The sequence below is a fragment of the Ambystoma mexicanum genome, chromosome 2q (assembly GCF_040938575.1).
Source record: "Ambystoma mexicanum isolate Mex_15411 chromosome 2q, UKY_AmexF1_1, whole genome shotgun sequence".
Taxonomy (NCBI): Eukaryota; Metazoa; Chordata; class Amphibia; order Caudata; family Ambystomatidae; genus Ambystoma; species Ambystoma mexicanum.
In genome coordinates this window covers 1,309,218,322-1,309,237,427 of record NC_090924.1, presented here as the reverse complement: position 1 = coordinate 1,309,237,427, position 19,106 = coordinate 1,309,218,322, and the positions used below count along the sequence as shown (strand labels likewise).

The window sequence follows — 19,106 nt, the reverse complement described above, 5'->3', positions numbered from 1 at the left end:
GACAATAAGAGGTTTCTATTACTTCAGTAAAGGAGAGCTCTTGGATCAGCAGGGTTGGCTCTGCAGCCATGGTTCTTGACCATGGATAGCCCTCTCTCCTCTAACACCCATTCTTCATACGAACGAGAAACCATTTGCATTTTTAGTCAGCATTGTATTCATGTATGCAGGGGATGTATAAAGCGCAAACCTAGGTGGGAAGCACCTGAGCGCTGTACATAGGGGACACTCCCATGAGGTTACAAGTACAGTGCAGAGGGAACAGAAGGGTTGGGATGGGTAGCAGAGCAGGGGTGTCTGGGAGCTCTCTAGGGGACAGAAGTAGAGTTGAGTGATCAGTGATTGGCAAGTGTGAAGCATTTGGAACACTTCCCTGTCCAACTCTTGTGTTGATAAAAAAATCACTTATGCTCTAATTCCTGCCATATTTTCATTCATTTTCTTAAAGCATTATCCACTGAAAATTAGGGACTTCATTTAACCAAAATGTCAGGGGTAGTTGAAGTGACATCACACAACATTTGACCTCTGATGACATCACAGGAAGTGATGTCATTTGACCCCCAGCCTGGAGTAACATCACAGGAAGTGGTGGAACATGACCTTTCACCCCTTGACAAAACAATAAGTGGCATCAAATAGCATTGTCCCTAAGTACACTATGAAAAATATGGTTACGATATCACTATAATGTGATATACATTTCATGCAAGAATGGATCACCATATTTATCGTTAATATCGTTAATATCAGTGTGAATAGGCTCATGTTACCAAATTTCTGTGAATGCAAGCAGACGACCAAGGCCAAACGATAATGATGTGTTATTATATAGCACTTACGCTGAAGCGCTTTATATAGAAGAAATATATATACGATATCACCCAACCTGTGTTGGTACTGATTTATCGACCTCCGAAGGGTGAAGGGATGAGTTGAGGTGTTTAAAAGCAGATTAAATCAGTGACTCACCCCCTGAAGTGTGCCTGAAATAAACCTTTAATGCGTCTAGCAATTATTGTATAGAATTCCAGAAAGACACATTATTTGTTATTCATATTCTTTCTTATTTTGTATCACTGTTCTAAGTGTAGCACTTGTGGACCCCCTTGTATTATTTAGAGGCCTGAACAAGAAAGCCGGCCACTGCAAATATAAAGAGCCACAGGGCGCTGGCCACAGCCCAGGAGCTTACATTAGAAAATACATTATTTTTTTTAAGGCATAGCAAAGGAGACCTCAGGGGTCGGAACAGCAACACCTGACGACCCCCAAATGACGTCCCTGCTGAAAATTGCTTAAGAATTACATATACTGAGAGGTCTGTGTGCACCCTAAATTATTTCTGTAAAAAAGTCTGGTTTTAAATTGTAAGGAATCAAAAGTGACCTAATAAAGTCCTCCTCTCACATCCGAGAAAAAGTGGAATGTGGTTCTTGCCACTTCCTTCAGAAGTTCTTTGTTGCAAACAATAATGACCCCACAGCAGAAGAAGGTAGGTTGGAATATAATTCTGGATGAAACATGTCAACAATAACATATTCACATAGGTCTTTATCTTAAAATGTAAGGTTGTGGTATTGCTCCTATGAATATTTATAGATAATATTCAAATTCTACCACTGGAATGCCACTATGTATATGGTGCTGTAGAGATTAATTCAGGGCATTGCAAAGTGTGTGGGGTTCTCTTAGTGCTAAATTGCATGGATAAGACAGAGATCTGGCTCCTCTGTAACTTGGATAAACTAATGGCCTCATTACACGGTAGGCGGAGGACCAAGGTGCTATTAGCACCTTGGTCCATGCCGGTAAAATACTGGCACCGCCTTGGTGGAAAGGGCAATTACCGCCCTATTCCAAGGTTGGCGGGGCGGTAATTCCCCTTTCCCCCATTGCCCTTCCCCATTCCCATTTTTGCCCCATAGGGCTCTATGGGAATGGGGAAGGTGCTAATTACGGTGCCGCAAATTGCGGTACCGTAATTAGCACCTTGGTCCCTTTGCGGGTTGGTTTTTAACGCCTGCAAAAAGCAGGCGTTAAAGTCTCCAACCCGCAAAGGGACCTCGTAGTAAGGCGGTAAGGGTTAAAGGTCACCGGTACCATTAACGGTCACCGTTAACCCTTACCGCCGTCCGTGTAATGAGGCCCTAAGAGTCAAGTTTTCAATTTGTTTCTGAATGCGCTTTTAACTGAAAGGTACTTTGAGCGGACGCTGTAAACTTTATTTCCATGGTTGAGGCAGAATGGTACAAGAAAAATGCCAGCCACCAACCACCAACAACTGTATGGGGAAAATCCAGTTATAAAAGGTTACAGTGCATGAAGCGACGATAGTAAAAGCTATTATTGGAGGAACCCTGCAAATGTTGGAGTCCATAAGGAAGCCGTAGAACTGGTTTCAAAGAGGATTTCCGAAGGCCAATAGATGAGTTCCAAAAAGAGAGGGAGAGCAGTGATCTGAATGGGGTTTACTATGGAGATTTCTGTTTTGTACGGGTTGAGTTTCACTTTGATTCCACTTTAATAGTCTGCTTAGTATTAAAAGAGAATGCTGAACGACTATTTTGTACAGCGGAAACAATTTCCCCAACTGGTTTCCCCAGCACAAAAAATATCAAGAAGGAACCTGAAGAAAATTAGGAGTCTTGGTAAAAGCTGAATAAAAAGCTCTTTAGCACTTTTTGAATGATGGATGGTACTAACCCGTAGAGGGAGTGGGCAAGGGTATTCCAAAGGCTTGATGGAAGCTCAACCAATCGTTTGTCTCCCACCCATTATCTCTGTTGGGGTAGTCTCCCAGGTATACCAGAGGTTGTCTGGGGGTAGTCTCCCAGGTATACCAGAGGTCGTCTGGGGGTCCCGAGTGCCCAACACCCTCCCCCAGAATAAACAAAGGACTCAGCCAACTTGCTCTTGAGCTTGCATTTATGAGGAGTTATTCCATTTCTCTGTAGCTGGTCCCTTGTCTTTTAGAGATTGGAATGCAACCGTGTATCTTTGACCTTGGCTCTGAGCCTGCTTTGCGCTACATGCAGCCGGAATCAGCTCTTCTCATCTCTTGGTCCGTGGCTTGAGGCCTCTGTAATTTTCCTTAGACTCATAATGTAATTTCTACATGCACGTGTTGATCTAAGTAACCTTTAAGCTAGTCACACATGGTTGTATCAGGCGCCATATATACCCCTGCTGTTCCATAGGATTATTTTGCATAAGCATCTGCAAGCTTGCTCAGGATCTCTTGCTGCCTTGCTTTTCTGTGTTGCTGCATTTGGCTAATGAGAAAAAGAATAAAAGCTTTGACAGTATGTATATGTACCCGTCCTCTAGCTATGGAACTGTATAAGCATGTTTTTCGTGTACGCATATGTGTGTTCATGTAATGCGGTACAGGGCTGCGAGTGTGCTTCATGACTAATGCTACTATGTTGTGGTGTCACTAATGACATCAGCATTGTCGCTTTTCGACTTTAAGTCGAGACTGTCCATTCGGGTGTTCCCATCCACAGTCCCTGTGGTCTCCCCTGTTCCTTTCAGACCATGCATTCGACTGGGTTGGTATGGCTGAGTAATGGGATATCTTTCTGTGTACATGTCAGCAAACGGTGTGCTGGGAGTTCATCCGAAATAATATGGATGACTATGAGCATTCCTGGCTCTACGTCCTGTGTTGAACTTGGGGCTGAGGAGGGACATTCCTGGGACCCTCACTTCATCTCTTAAACTTGGGAAGTAATTATTGATTTGGAGAGGATTCGCAAAAGGAGCTAACAGGATAGCACACATAGAGAAAATCACAGAAAAACATAAGGCCTAAGCCATCGAATGTTCCTTGTGTGTTAGAGAGGGGCCTTAACTTGTCTGTTTGCTGGATGGGGAGAGGGATGTAATTTCACCAAAATGCCAGGGGTAGCGGAAGTGACATCACACGCCCCTTGACACCTGATGACATCACAGGAAGTGATGTCATTTGACCCCAGCCCAAATTGATATCGCGGGAAGCAATGGAACACGCCTTTCACCCATTGACAAATCAGGAAGAGGCATCACATAGGATTGTACACTACGAAAAATATGGTTACGATATCACTATAATGTGATGTACATTTCATACAAGAATGGATCGCCATATGCATCATTAAGATCAGTGTGTATAGGCCCATATTACCAAATTACTGTGAATGCAAGCAGACGTCCATGACCAAATGATAATGTTGCGTTATTATGTAGCACTTAAGCTTAAGCACTTTATATAGAAAAAATGCACACCCAATATCACCCAACCTGTGTTGGTACTCATTTATCGACCTCAGAAGGATGAAAGGCTGAGTTGAGGCGTTTAAGAACAGACTAAATCAGTGACTCACCCCCTGAAGTGTGCCTGAAATGAACTTTTAATGAGTCTAATTATTTTATAGAATTCCACAAAGACACATTATTTGGTATTACTATTCTTTCTTATTTAGGGTCAGTGCTGAAAGTGTTAGACTTGTGGCACTCCTGTTCTTATTTTTCTTCTTTTTTTAAGGGGTCTGAACAAGAAAGCCAGCCACTCCAGAAGTAAAGAGCCACATGGTGCTGGCCACAACCCAGGAGCTTGCATTACAAAAAAAAAGAAGTCACAAGGGAGACCACAGTGGTCGCAAGGGAGACCTCAGGGGTCACATTTGCGACCTCTGGCGGTCCATAAATTACGTCCCTGGATGGGGATCGAATATAATGAGACCAAGACAGCAGTGATGTGGTCCTCGACCTTTGACATAGTAGATGATGTGCAGCACTATTCTGTAGATGCTGTAGGTAGTGCAACAGTTAGGCATTCATCCCCAATTACATGCCATTTGCATTATGCAATTTGGAGATCTCCAATGCTAGGCATCTCAGGTTATGTACTACGAGGAGGGTGATATTTACGAGCACTGGGGACTGGAGTTGTTTTTGGGTGGACTGAATGTGGAGATGATGGCAAGGAAGGCGCTCTAATGCGGCTAACATGAGCACACAAAAATGATCAATTTAGTAAAAACACCTTATAACAACAAATCAATTAACTGTGCATTGATCTTCGTATGTTGTGTTACCATTTAGTCCGGTGAGTTGTCAAGACTCCCTTTTACCTGAGTAGTCTCATGCCAGCTGTTGCTCCTAGGTAAGCGGGGGTGCTGTTGTGCTGACGGTACGGGATCTTCTCCTTCACTTTATTGGTGCAGTCTTCCAGCGATTTGGCTGCTCCATCCGGGTTATTCGCGTAGCTTGATATCCCTGGGCCTGAAAGAGTAGGGATAGCCAGGACGACGTTCCTTGGAATTAGTACGATGACATCAAGTCAATTTCTTTGACAGAAAAGTATGATTCACTATATCAAAGTTAGCACCAAAGCAGGAACTGTATAAGTGAGGTGGGAAGAGCCCGCAAAGGAAGAAAAATTGCCGGGGTGTGGGCCACTGGGAGAAGAGGCAGGGATTGGCAGTACGTATTTATTTATATTTAATTGTGTTTATTGGTTATAAAATCTTATACACAGTCCAACAAACAATCATGACAATCACAAAGTTAAAATGGGCAGTACTTATTGCCATTTTTGACTGAAAGAAATTCAACTAAAGATTATGGGAAATTATGAGAAAAACCAACGATCGCATGGAATTAACAATACCTATTTTCTGTTCCTGCTGTATCCCACAAGCTCTGCACTTTTTATGTGGGTAGTCCTAATGCAAGGCAAAAGGTTACAGAGTATTCCTGTTCTGAATAAGTGGCTTAAATCTGGATGTGTTGCTAATTATCACAAACAGTATCCTCTACATTGGCCGATTGGCATCTCCACGATATTTTAGCCAATTGCAACTTGTCAGTGGCTAATTTCTCATTTGACCAAAAAGCTCTTTCTAAATTCCCAACGGACACACAAACAGGCAATACGAGGCTTGCTGAAAAAACAACCGTGCACTTTCTGGGGTTGCAAGCCCCAAACCACAATGCCAACAATGAGTGTTCAAATGACTGAAGCAATCAAGTCAAAAATTGCTCAATAAGAGTTTCAGTTGATTTCTCCCTGAGAATATGTTTATTTAAATAAACCGCTACATTAAGTTAATTTATTACCCTTTATTTATAATGATCCCAGGATTCCTGTGCATTGGGAGCAGAGCATGTGCACAGCCGCCGTCATCCTATCACCCAGATAAAATGTGTATGTGATTCAAGCATGCAACTTGTTTATCAAAGACATATTAGTCAAATGTCAAGATCTGTGGTCATACTATTTTCCCAAATGCTCTTTGATTTTATGCAAAGCAGCCAGGAACCCTCTCTGGGGTTACTTGTTCACTTCCTCTTTCTCATGGGGGTATTTCAAAAGAACACAATGGAAGTGCACCAGTCAGTCCATCTTGGAATGATAACCTTCTATCCGAAAATAATGCATGTGGTTATTCCAGGATTTGACATTGTTGCTCAGGAAGACAAGTGCAACGTTCTTCTCATGACTACAATATTCACTGCAAGTGACCATTAGAAATGAACATTGTACAACTTTCAAATGAGCCGGTTTACAATGTTAATACCATTAAATAATTTCCTTTTTTTGCGTTTTAAAGAAGGATATCCCTCTCCTGCCCCCTGGCGTTTTCTCTAATCACACAGCTGTCATTAGCAGATGGGGTGGAGTGGCTTTTGTAAACATGCTCCTGGCAAAAAAGGCTTTCACACCCATAGAACGAGAAAGAGGCATAGCGTGAGAATGAGAGCGAGAGAGAAGAGAAAGAGAGAGCCAGAAAGCAGAGCGGCTGAAGGAGAGGGAGAGATTGAGAGGGAGACAACGAGATAGAGATAAAAGGGAATGTAAAAGAGTGGGGGAGGGCGATCCTGTGGCTCTAAGGAAGCTGCGGTTACCAGGAAGAATGGAAGTTCTTCCAAGTTCAACCACGAATATTCTCAGGTTAGACACATGAATATGCACAGGTAATTGTGAATCAAATCACCCATGGCTATTTGCAAGCCCCAAGTGGCCTACAAATATTCACACGGTTTCACTAATTTATGAACGGAATGAGCAAATACCCATATGTCATTTCCTGGGGGATTTGCCCATGCATTCTGATTAACTCACCTGACAGGTAGTCTCATGGGGCCGTATTACAGAAACTTTGCTCTGGTGCAAATGCAATTGTGCATGGTATTATCACTAGAGCAAAAATTGCGCTAGTGCAAGTTAATATTCTTTCAAAGCATTTTTGCATCGGGCAATGTTTGCCTTAACGCCAATATGGAATGTGTGATGAATCGGAACAATTCGTCCCTTCTCCCCTCAGGGGAGCCATCCCCTGTGAGGCTACGCAGGTGAGGCCAATCAGCTAGAGTCTGTTATGCAAGACCCTCTCTGGGGTCTGGGCCAGTGGGACCTCACTGGGTGAGATTCCCCCCCAGGGGACTATCCTGAAAGGGCTACGTTAATAATAATAATAATAATAATAATAATAATAATAATAATAATAAAATGTTGTCCGCATACATGGGGCTGGAAAGAACTGAGTGTTCTCAAGTTTTTACTATAAGTACCAACAAACCTCCTTCCTCCCTATTGGCTACAGGTAATGCTGACTGTTATCTGAGAGCTGACGTAAATGAAGAGAGAGACACTTTTTCTGATGGTGATGATGTGTGGGCACAGAAGAAGAACTGTGAATGGAGACAGACTGGGGAAGCCGTGCGTGACCCCTATGCAGGATGGAGATTCCACGGTACGCAGAGGCAAGCCTGTGGAATCCTGGACGTCCTGGACGGGTGGAGCTAGGCACAAGAGCGGAGCAAGTGGTTGCGTAGCAGGAGCAAGGCCTGCTAACTGGAGGCTACGAAGCTGGTACGCTGAGAAATCGGGAGCCCTTGAGCAGGGAAGGAGCCTAGATGTCTTTTATAATGGCATGACCACTAACACAGTGGTGGGCCAGGTGCCCAGCAACTGACGCCAAAACCAGAATCAAGCAGGCAGCCCGAAGCTCTGAGTTCCACATGGCGAGGGCTGGTGTAAGTGGGATGATCATGAATGGGGAGAATAACGCTCCCGTCTTGAGGAGGTCAATGTAGGCGACAAGCTGTGGTGTCAGAGATTGCCGTAGCCATTCCTGATATGAAAACCTGGGAAGCAGAAATGAGCACAAGCCCCTGATAATCTGAAATGAGAGTGTTGCTAATATCACCTATCAAGGCTGGAGAAGACACTGTGAGAATGAGCGTCTGAAAGCATGGAACGGGCATGCAGACCTATATGAAAAGTGCCACAAAACTACAAACACTATCTATGAAGGCTGGGGAAGAGGGTTTTGGTGTACAAAAGTAAGAGATTAAATGGACACACATCTTGTGGACCAGGGAGTCAAAGGAGTATGTATGCTTTGCATCCAGGCTGGGGTAGCCAACACATTTATCAAAGTGCTTTATTTGAGGAATAACAGATCTACCACAGAGCTACTGGACTTTGGGTAGTCCCAGTGCCACAAGAGGCAGTTGAAAGAGAATAAACGCAAAAGTAATCCTGGATGAATGTGTACGACTGGTAAAGGCACATGGATCCGGGATCAATGCGTGAGATAAAGCAAGAGGAATTTTCAATTTCCAGAAATGGGGAAAACAAGAACTGTATAAAAGACACTTATATTTTAATTGATGCACTGTACACAAAGACTGGATATTGAAAAGTGATATCCTAAAAGAACTCAGGCACTGAGATAAGTGTTCCAAGGGCCTGGCCAGGCAAAGCAAATGCCGAGGTTGTTCTACAAGTCTCCTTTTCCTCTTCGATCGGTTTTCTAAAGCAATAGGACTAGTTAGGAATTTAGGAATTTGGACCACGACAAGCACCCTTAGTTTTTGTTTTAACTAGTTAACTAGGAATGTCCCTCCTAGTTAAGGGCCAGTTCGGTGTTTTTATTTTATTTTGAATAAACACATTGTAGGAAAGAAGGTTTCCTGGTACTCGAGGTAAGTTATAATGAGTCTTAAATGTCCAGGTCCAGCTCTTCCATCAAACATTAGGATTGTAGGGGAAACACAGGATACAAGTATAAGGGAGAAAACACTGGGACAGCCCCACACCCCATCAACACCTTTTCTCACTGACAAGCCAACCGTCAATAATAGAACAGCTGAACCTCCACATTGTACATGATGACACCCTCACCATTCCACAGCCTAGTTATGAGCCTATGCTCATAAGCATAGATTATAACACACATGTGTACCATGACCCACTGTTGTCCAAGTCCTCCTTTTAGTTTGCCACATATGGTATTACCACTAAGGCAAATGTTGTTCTTGTGCAAAATTGCAAAGAAAAGTATTTATTTTGCACCTGGGAATGTTTGCCCTAGTACTAATACTATGCAAATTTGCACTTAGACTGGTGCAAAGTTTCTGGAAATTGGCCCTTGTTCTTGTTAAAACAGAGCGACACATAATTCAGGCTCCATTGTTACATTTTTTAACCAAATGAGAGTGTGAACATGTGGCTAAATTGTAGCGTATGGATTAGTAACGCAGAAGAGGCATCCCGTCAGGAGTAACACAAACCACATGATATTCCTAAACTGTCCTCCTCCTGTCCCTTGTGACAGATCCGCTCCCTATACCACACATACATTGCAGTGCCCGAGAAGCAGTTTTATTCTCACCTTTAACATTGCACTTGAAGGTCTGGGTGACTACTCCCGTGTTGTTCTCCTTTTCTGAAGGCCACTGGTACACGTACACAGTTGTCCGAGAGGATCCGGCATCAAGCACGATTCCATGCTTAGGAAAAAAAGATGACATTCTAAAATGACAAGCACACCAAGCATGGAGAGACTATCCAAGCACACCAATCATACAGAGACTATCCAAGCACACTAAGCATAGAGAGACTATCCAAGCAGACTAAGCATACCAAGACTAACAAGCACACTAAGCATACAGGCACTATCCAAGCACACTAAGCATATAGACACTATCCAAGCGCACTAAGCATAGAGAGACTATCCAAGCACACTAAGCATAGAGACACTATCCAAGCGCACTAACCATAGAGAGACCATCCAAGCACAATAAGCATAGAGAGACCATCCAAGCACACTAAGCATAGAGAGACTATCCAAGCACACTAAGCATACCGAGACTATCCAAGAACACCCATAAGGCCAGTATTGACTATCTCTGTCAAACATGGGGAATCGCTTAGCTCTGCACATCCACCTTATCCCAAATCATTTAGATTCTCGACCTAATCTCAAAAAACGTTTATTCCCACAGTAAACAGGTTGGCATATTTATCTGGTCTAGGCTTTTTAATAGCACCGAGATACCTTTGCAAGATGAATGTTGCACTATACAATAAACAAATACCAAACCAAAAGATGGCAATGAGAAGACAGCCTTTGAGTGCCTATCCTGGAGTTTAAGTTAGGATTGGCTTGTGAATCTCTAAGAGTGCTGCATGGGCCATGAAACAGAAGCTCTCTTTCCTAAAGCAAATGTGTGATGGAACAGTGTCAGTTAGAAGAATGAGAGGTTTTTGTATCTTTTTAGGTACTGTAAATTGCCATTTCAAAATGTAATTATCGAATAATTGCAGCAGGCATTTTGGGGCTCTGCAAGGATCTTCAAACGGGGCCTTCCAGTGAGCAGATTTAGATATAGGTACCAAGGATGCCCTCAGGTAGTAGGGGTAGTGGAGTGTGACAAGGGAATTCCACTGAGGAGTGGCTTGAGGATCTGGAGTTGAGACTCTAACTAGTTGTCACTGTTTAGTAAAAATGAGTAATTGAGGCTCCATTCCTGGCAGAGGGTGGATGGAGTGTATGGGTGTGGACAGAAGGCTCTTATTAAAAGCAGAGGAGGGTTTGCATCTTCTAAACTTGGAGGAAATGACAACTACAAATACGTCCCTCTCTGGTCAACCATCACATGGAAAAAAAAATCAATTGCCATATACTGCCAGATAACTTAGTCCTTAAGTGGACTATAGGCACAGCATTTGCAATTCTTAATTAAAAGATCTCAGGGTACAGATATTAAGGTTGTTGATTACATACAGGTTGTATCAAGACAACAATGGTCCAATGCTCTTTTTCATGTAATAATGAAAAATGTACATGCATAGCATCTTCAGAAACGCTTGGCTGACCCTCTTATCAGTCATTGATCCCAGGGTAATGTGGAGGGTCATTCCGGTTCTCATCATCTGGCATGCACCAAAAGCAGCTCTTAGAAAAATGAACAAATTGAAGAAAGATCTAAGGGGCTATTTAATGGCGTTACTTGCCCACGATTGCAATTGTGTGGGCCACCATTCAAGACCTCCATTCCTTGAAGCTACATGTTAGCTGCAATGAATAGTACACTTGTACAAATGGTGCAATCCCAGAATCGCTAAATTAATAAAAGCCTGTTTCCACTTGACCACTTACCACTTTTTGTTGGGTTTCGGTTCATTTAAAAAGACTCAATTTGGGATGAAAACCCCACATGCAAATGGCAGACGGTACATTCACAGAGTCTCCTCTCCAATAGAACACATCTCACTTTTGTGTTTGTAACTCCAGCATGTTTCTGCCTCCTTGCCTTAGTCAAGTGCATTCATCAGGGTTCTTTTATAGTAAAGGAGTGTGGACAAAGTGCACAAAAAAGCACATTGTTCCCACTTGTTACTGGAAACACACTATTCCCAATCCAAAGTTGTATAAGCTCACTTAAATATAATTCTCTGCTTTCATTGTTCACAACCTTATTGAATAATGCAATACCCTCATCCCTTACGTTGATCTCAAAGTGGCACCCACGCTCTCTGTGGAAAGAAAGGTGCTACTCCCTCATTATGGCCTTATGGTATTTGTGTTCTTTATTTAAAAAAAATATATATATGAATCACTGGATTTGATCTTGCAGTTCCCCAGTGGAATTTTAGTGCTTCATTCTGGTAATTCGTTTTACTAAGTGATACTATTAGCACTTACAAGGGACAGTGGTTGATACACACATACAGAAGAAATGAGCTAAACATAAATGGCGCATGGAACATGGATTTCAAAAGACATACTGGCCCTCATTACGACCCTGGCGGAAAGGGGTTTACGCCGGCGTAAAGCATGGCGTACCTTTCCGCCTGACTACGAGTTCCCGTAGCGCCATAGTGCTTTTTTCGCCTGCTTTTTCCAGGCGGAAAAATCCATGGCGCTACGGGACTTGTTGTTAATTATGCCACCGTAATTTACGGTGGCGTAATTAACGCCTTCCCCACTCCCATTATACCCTATGGGGCAAAAATGGGAATGGGGAAGGGTAAATGGGGATTGGGGACTTACCGCCCCGCCAAGGTCGGAATGGGGCGTTAAGTCCGCCAACCACCATGGCGGAGTTGGCAGCTTAGCGCCATGGACCATGGTGCAAATTGCACCATGGTACTCCGCCAGGGTCGTAATGAGGGCCACTGTGACTTATGGGTTTACCCGACAAATAGATGGAGGCACCAAACATAGATATTTTAGGTTTGCGTTGATTGACATGATCTCTTATTCCTTAACACATGGGAGATACAAACTAGCCCATGCACCTCCCTCCTTTGGCTTGATTGCAGTAGAAAGTATTACTGAGGTCAAGACCTCCCCAGTGAGTAAAGGCTTGGGATACGATGCACGACCAAGTTCTGCAGTAAACCTTTGGACTGTAAGCTTGCCTCAATTGGAATACACCTGCAGACTTTCGATATGCAAGGAACTTCCAAAAATGAAACACTCTGTGTGTACGATGGCTTAGTGAGTTAATGCATGTGTGGAAGAGATCTGTGCCAAATTGTTGGTTACAGGTTTCAACACAGGATGCACCGCCTCAAATTATTCCAAGTCGGTATGTATAAATTCACTCTATGATCGACCCTACTCATGGCGTGAAGGGTTTGCAACCTGCATCTCTTTCAGGTAACCCATCTGGGTATGCCAACTATGGGCATAGGCCATGGCTGTTGGAATTAAAAACCACAGCAGTGGTAGAACCGTGCCAGAAAAAGTAGTGGAACTGTGACCCTGGTGGGGGACAGAGTAGGCAGGAAGGGAGCAACGTGCAACACATTTTTCAAGGGTTGCAGTCATGCTGGATGATAGCCAATTGAGTTGAAACAGATTTCAGTTTAGCGGAAACCGATATCTGGTGCTAACGTGGAGAAGTGTGCTTTAACTTCGCCAGGAACAGTTACGGAATGGTGAAAATGGCTGCAAAAAGTAGTGGAATTGTTAACAGTTAAAAATAAAAGTAGTGGAACGCTGCTCCCTGGCGTTCCCACTCACTTCGACCACTGCATAGCAGTGTGGATAGTCATGAGGGCCTTGGTGTGCCACACCAATGTTCGGTGTACGAGGAGCTTGGGGATAGGCTACTCAAGAGTGACTGGGACTGATGTGTTTACGGAGCTGATTGTAAAAGGCCAGAGTATGATGCAGTATATTCACTTTGGGTGTCTTCCTTCTGGCCTTCTTCCCTGAACCCCCTTCCCACCCCAGTGGACAAGGTTAAAAACCTTGGGGTAGTACTGTCAGCCTCCCTGTCTATGGACAAGCAGGTAGCAGCTGTGTGACAAGCCAACCACTTTCAGCTCAAAACACTAAAAAAGGTGTTCTCAATGATCCCTGCACCCCCCGGTGGTGGTGGCCATGGTGATCTTGCACCTGGATTATTGTAATTCCCTTTACATCGGCTGCAACAACTTCAAAATCAGGCCGCCCGGGTTGCCACTGGCTCTCCTTATGGTGCCCATATATTTCCAGTTCTCCGAGCCTTGCATTGGCTCCCGGTGACTCAGCAAACCAATTTCAAGGCACTATGCATTGTCCACTGTGCCATTCATGGACAAGGGGCTGAATAACTGCAGGTGAAATTTTCGCCTTACGCTCCCCGCCGGCCACTATGCTCAGCCTCTGCTGACCTGTTAATAGGGCCCATTTACAAACGGACCCGAGTCGGAGGACGTGCCTTCCCTGTTGCAATGGCAGAGCTGTGAAATGATCTTCCTAGGACCACAAAGAAAATCTCTAATTATCTAGCTTTCAGAAAGGCAGAAACTCACCTCTTTTAGGCTCTCCTTGTTGACTGGTTTGACCTCCTCACCATAGCGCCATGATACCTTTGGGTGACTGTGTGCTTTACAAGTAAATTTAACATAACATAACATAACATAACAGTATGTGCTCCCTCCGACCGGAAGCACAGTGCCTTGTGTGATGAGATATTGTGATCTACCGTACAGGGCTGTAAGTCTCTGTTCTTTTTCCACTCGGTGTGGCGGGAATATCCGAGCTGCTTGTTGCTGCTTGGAGCTATTTAGCAAACACTACGACTGGCTTATGTGGAAGATAAACCATTGCTTGTTTTAACATGGCATATGGAACCAATTCCACAAAAAGTTCGAAAGAGAAAGTTTGGCAAAAAAAAGTTCAAAAACATAAAGATTTTGAACAGGGCCGGCCTTAGGGCACGGCCACCGGGCGAATGCCTGGAGGGCCATCTGGGATTCTCCCAAGGTCCCCCCAACCCACCGAGCTGGTGTGGTGGGAGAAGGCGTGGCAGGCGCCCTATAGAAATTAAGCGGGGAGCATTTAATAACAATAGGGTGCTGATGCTTTTGCATCGGAGCCTATTGAAAAATGTGCCCCTCCCTTCCATGATCCGGTGCACATGGGTGGAATGGGGATGCCACATTGTTGGTTTACTGCCCGGGTGCTGCCGCCGCTAAGGCATGGTTTTGATAAACAAATGTAAGAAAAGGTGAGAAAGTTAGAAAGAAAAAGTAACAAATAAAAGTAATCAGAAGGCAACTTGATGACAACGACTTGAATGACTAACGGCGATAAGTCCAAAGTGGTTGTATTCTCTAATGGGAAAAAGACTAAAGTTATGCGATGGTCACTGGGTTTAGGACTTGTTGAGAGGATGACCTCTATTCGCTACCTGGGATACAATTCGACCTATGCCCCATCCTTAAAGATGTGGAAAGAAACGCTGAAGGACAAACTGATGCCTTTGAGGTCCCACATAAAGCGCATTGTAAGAAAGGTGTGTGGTTTTTCCCTTTTACCAGCGATTAAATACTACCTGGGGAAAGTAGAACCAGTCCTATTGTACGGGCTGGATATGGTGTCTGTTGATTTGGGTCCATGTCTAGACACTATGCAAGGGATTTTGTGGAAGAATGTATACTGGCTACATCCATCCCGAACTCGGTGATGCATCATGAACTGAATCTTGTCTCTTTAAACGCTAGAGCACAGTGGAGACAATTAGTGATCTATTCGAAGCTCCTGAGGGCCCGCCCGCTAATTCTCTTTTTGTTGAATTTCACCAGATGCCAGAACTTGGTATGGTTCCCTCAGGCAATTTGTTTAGGTCTCGTATGAGTGATCTATTGGCACAAATTGGATCGTCAGATATGAAACTTATGGGTAATCCTGACTAAGTCAGATTCAAACTTTTTCAAGATGACTGGAGGCTGACCACCGAGTCTTTGTCTCCATACTCTTTTTATTGAGATTACGCTAAGTTTCCTCAAAAGTTGGGGGACTTGCCAATATATCTTCAGTGCTTCCCTTGTAATAAGATCAGACAGGTTTTCTAGTGCTTTAAATTAAATAAATTCCATACTGGGGAAAGAATGAGGAATTGGACTATGCCGAATGGGGCAGCTGCTACATCAGTGGAATGTCATTTTTGTAAATGCCCTAATGCCATCGAAAGTCTCAGACATTGGATTTTGGAATGTAAAGCTTTAAGCTCTATTAGATCGATTGCTTTTTATAAGGAACAGGATAGCTTTTCATTGGAAAGGAACAGGATAGCTGATAATTGTTTTGGTCTCGATTGATGTGGAGAGTGAACATATCACTAATTATTGCACTTGTTCGTTTTTTAAATGGTATTGATTGTAACTGCTAAAAACTTTTTTATGTGATTACTTTGTGTATGTATTGTGAAACTATGTTTTTTATATGAATTTGTGGAAGGTTTCATGTAAACCAAATCACAATAAAGAAAAAAAAGGGGGTCAAGATTGTAGTGGATACAGTGTGGGCCTGTCTGCTGGGAGGGTTCCGAAGACCACAGAAGCTCAGGCACGTGAGTAAACTGAGGGATCTGGCTCATGTGCTTGCAAAAAGGAAAATTGCCATGGGATGGCAGTCATGCCATGTGCCAAAGGTAGAGGTGTGGTGGAGAGATTTGCAAAAATGGGCGGAAGCAGAAACCATGGTATGGCAAGAAGCAAGTAGCACAGTGGGGGAGGAGGAGACTGATTCCCTGATGGCCTGGAAATCATTGATAGCCGAACTGTTTGGGTCAATAGGTGACCCGGCGGAGCCTGTAGAAGAGGAGACCGTACCACAGGATGTGGAAACTGAATGTTTAAAGCAATAGACTCGTAAAGGGGGGTGGGATAAGGGAAGTAGTGGCTAGAAGTTAAGAAAGTGTAATGAAACTGTTGGAACATGAACTGTTTGTTTGGTTTGCATTGTTTGGTTGTGTTTATAACTCAATAAAATGTTTTTTTTAAAAAGTAATTAGGAGGAAGAGGCCAGACGGTTGCCGTGGCAGAACAGGGGTTGCACCTGTTCTGATATTAGAAGAAAAACTATTTAAAAGGGGTGAAGACAAGGCTGGGGTGACCCAGCTCTTCATCCTCCCGAGGTTGATAGAGAACAGTGAATACCATTACATTTAGTAAAATGAATCGCTTGTATTAGAGTGCTTAGAAGCAGGAGGATTCTGTATGCAGCACTACATGTGAGCACAATCTATGAATATACTGCACGTTTTTCAGAAAGGAGACTGTAAAGCACGGGTGGTGTTAAGCGAGGAATGGATTGCCAGTATTGCTAGCTTCAGCTGACTTCCGCTTTTCCTCTCTCACTTTCCAGGCAGGCAACTACTGTATTGCAGGAGAGAAAGCATTTACTATTGCTACTGAAGTCAGTTTATCCCATGGTCCAAGGAACTCCCCATGGTCTTCATTCACAACAAACACATTCTTCACTTTGTGCATGCACTCGTGCATGGGAAAATTGGGAAAGCTGCACCTATGTACATTTACAGATTTGCAGATGTTCCTTATTTGTACAGTGCACAGCTGGGCAAAGCTAGGATTTTAAGGGGCGATGGGCATTGGATACATGCCCTTGATTTTGTCAGTGTCTCCCATACTCACAAACGCGATGCGCCCCCATGCATCGTCATTTCCCTGCACCGCGTCTGAAGATGCCAGGGTAATTTTCAGTTCACCGAAGGGGTATTTCGGACCCTTTAGTACATTGCCTTAGAATATATGTATTACCCCTTTGCCCAAGTTGTAATGGGGGTGAAACTGCACATTGCTGCCCTGCCCACCCAGCCATCGCTAAAATACATCTTTGTTAATAACCAGAAGTGCACAGTTATGGGAAGTAGCCATGTCTGTGAGGAATGTCATGCAGGCCCACGCTTTATTGGTACAGGCCTCCTGTGTAGATCTTCAATGATCTGTGGAGATGTGAAATCAGCATGCACATGATTGAATTCTGACTGGCCAGACTCTGGGCCTCATTACACAGTAAACGGTAACCATGGCGCTATTAGCGCCATGGTTGCCGCCGGTATTTTACCCTGTCCGCCTTGGTGGATGGTGGAATTACCGCCCTACTCCAAGGTGAGTGGGGGCGGTAATTCCCCATTCACCAAGGCACTTCCCCATTCCCATTTTTGCCCCCATAGGGCTCATAGGGCTCAATGGGGATGGGGAAGGCGCTAATTACGGTACCGCAAATTGCGGTACTGTAATTAGCACCAAGGTCCTTTAGCGGGCCCGTTCCTTAATGGCTGGTAAAACCAGCCGTTAAGGTTGGGTCCCGCAAAGGGACCTCGTAGTAAGGTTGTAGGGGTTTACCAGTACCGGTGCCCTTACCGGTACCGGTAAACCCTTACCACCTACCGTGTAATGAGGCCCTCTGTCTTTCAACCTTCCGAGCAGCATTCCCCTGAACCTTATGGGAGAAGACACACATTCCATGGCTTTCTTATCCGCATCAAAATAATCCCTGCTTTGGTTTTTGAAAGTAAATAACTTCTGTGACAATCAAACGTAGTCAATCGTGATGTATGATTATAGGTAGATTTCTCCAGTGTTGCATTTCAAATCTGAGAGAATAAAAAGGAAGACAAAAGAGGAAGTGGATTGGTGCAAGGATTGCTGTGGTGACAGGAAGTGAGGTGAGTGACTGGCCAGAAAATAAAGATAACCGATATCCAGTGCTGGAAATGGGAAAAGCGTACTCTGGGTCCCCCTCCCGCTCATCATGCTGGAGGGGGTTGCAGTGGTAGGGGGGTAGGTGAGCAAGGCTCATGGGCGGAGCACCAGCTCAAGGTGAGAAGCACCTTATCTCTTCACGGAACCCCATTCTGGCGATTTGCATAAAAGCAAAGAGCATTTTGGGAACCAAAGAATGACCACGTTTTGCATTTGAAATATGTCTGTGATAGTGATACAGCATGAAACCCTTTCAGATCAAGTAATGCAGCTTGGGCTCTCTGCTCGTCTCATTTATCTCAATACTCACCCTAACAAAAATAAATATGTAAATCACAAGAAATATAGACCCATTTGGACAGCTTGTCCACACAATCTGAGGCTTTGGCTGTTCTTGCACGGACTTGGTAATACGTTGAACATTGCTTCAGCTTATGCGAGTATAGGGAGCAGATTTTGGTACTGCCTGGCTGACCTAGCTAGCATAGGGGTTTTGGGCCTCTGGACGGACAGCGCACCTGCATAACAATGTTTGCTGGAGCTCAAGTCCGTCTTGTTCGAGCCCATTTCCTACCCTGAAGATATCATCTAGTGGATGTGGTTACCAATGCTTCTGAGAACACAAATTTGGAAGACATGTTTTCAACACAGTGCAGTATTTTACTTCCTGTCTTCTATTTTATGCAGTTCTCTGTCTTTTTCTGGACTTAAGAATGTGAAAAACAGGCCTAACTGAATCACATCTAGGGATGTGAACACAATTAGTAGCACCAGTGAGAGCTCTGAAAACAAAACCTTGTTGTAGGAAAGAGATGATTGA

General features: G+C 43.9%; 1 protein-coding gene across 1 annotated transcript in view; it reads right to left on the bottom strand.

The window, feature by feature from the left end:
• Positions 1-19,106, bottom strand: part of ENTPD3 (ectonucleoside triphosphate diphosphohydrolase 3) — a 357,567-nt gene that overhangs the window by 110,777 nt on the left and 227,684 nt on the right. The window contains exons 3-4 of the mRNA XM_069648766.1: positions 9,669-9,786; positions 5,118-5,268 (exon numbers count right to left, since the gene is read on the bottom strand). Of these exons, the coding sequence (XP_069504867.1) occupies positions 5,118-5,268; positions 9,669-9,786 (269 nt within the window). The remainder of the gene's footprint in view (positions 1-5,117; positions 5,269-9,668; positions 9,787-19,106) is intronic.